Genomic DNA, 637 nt, shown 5'->3' on the forward strand with positions numbered 1-637 from the left:
AGCCACGGGGAGGGGACAGCAGCCCAGGGCCATCACATGGCTGCCAGCTGGCCCAGCACCATCCTGAACTGCTGCGTGCTGTTGGTGAGGTCCTTCACGCGGTCTATCATGTCCTTAGAGGCGGCGGGAGAAGGGTAGTGGAGGGCGGCCGCCTTGGTGGTCACCACGATCTCCTTGAGCATCTCGCAGAGGAGGTTGCTGTAGTGCATCACCTTGTGCTGGACGTCCTGGGCCTTGGCCTTGCGGGACAGCGTGTCCCCGATGAAGACGAGCTTGTGGGCGCTGAGGATGACGAACTTGCTGTGGGCCACGAAGATCTTGGGGGGTTGGTTGGTGCTGACGGCGGTGAAGAAGGCGTCGACAGCGTTGGTGAGTGTGGTGAGGTTGGCCTCGCACTGCTCCAGGTAGAAGAGGAGGAGCTGGCGGTCGGCGGGACACAGGGCGCTGCTACAGGGCGCTGCTGCCCCGCGCCGGGCCGTAGTGCTGGGGGGGGCTCCAGTTGGACAGGTCGTTGTCGATGGGGCGCGTCACCTCCTGCTCCAGCCGCTCAAACTGCTTCAGCTGCGGGAGAGATGGGTGTGAGGCAGGATGGCCATCGAGCTTCCGCTCCCTGGAGCCACCCACACAGGTGGCCACG

The 637-nt window shown here is 64.8% G+C and overlaps 1 protein-coding gene across 1 annotated transcript in view; it reads right to left on the reverse strand.

Annotated features, from left to right (window-relative positions):
• Nucleotides 1-32: 32 nt before the first annotated feature.
• LOC104541906 (breast cancer anti-estrogen resistance protein 1-like) overlaps nt 33-637 on the reverse strand; it is a gene marked incomplete at its 5' end in the record, with an annotated part of 3,311 nt that continues 2,706 nt past the window's right edge. Inside the window, 2 exon segments of the mRNA XM_010186066.1 lie at nt 33-449; nt 451-561. Of these exon segments, the coding sequence (XP_010184368.1) occupies nt 33-449; nt 451-561 (528 nt within the window).

This window comes from Mesitornis unicolor, unplaced genomic scaffold, assembly GCF_000695765.1.
Source record: "Mesitornis unicolor isolate BGI_N332 unplaced genomic scaffold, ASM69576v1 scaffold31976, whole genome shotgun sequence".
NCBI lineage: Eukaryota > Metazoa > Chordata > Aves > Mesitornithiformes > Mesitornithidae > Mesitornis > Mesitornis unicolor.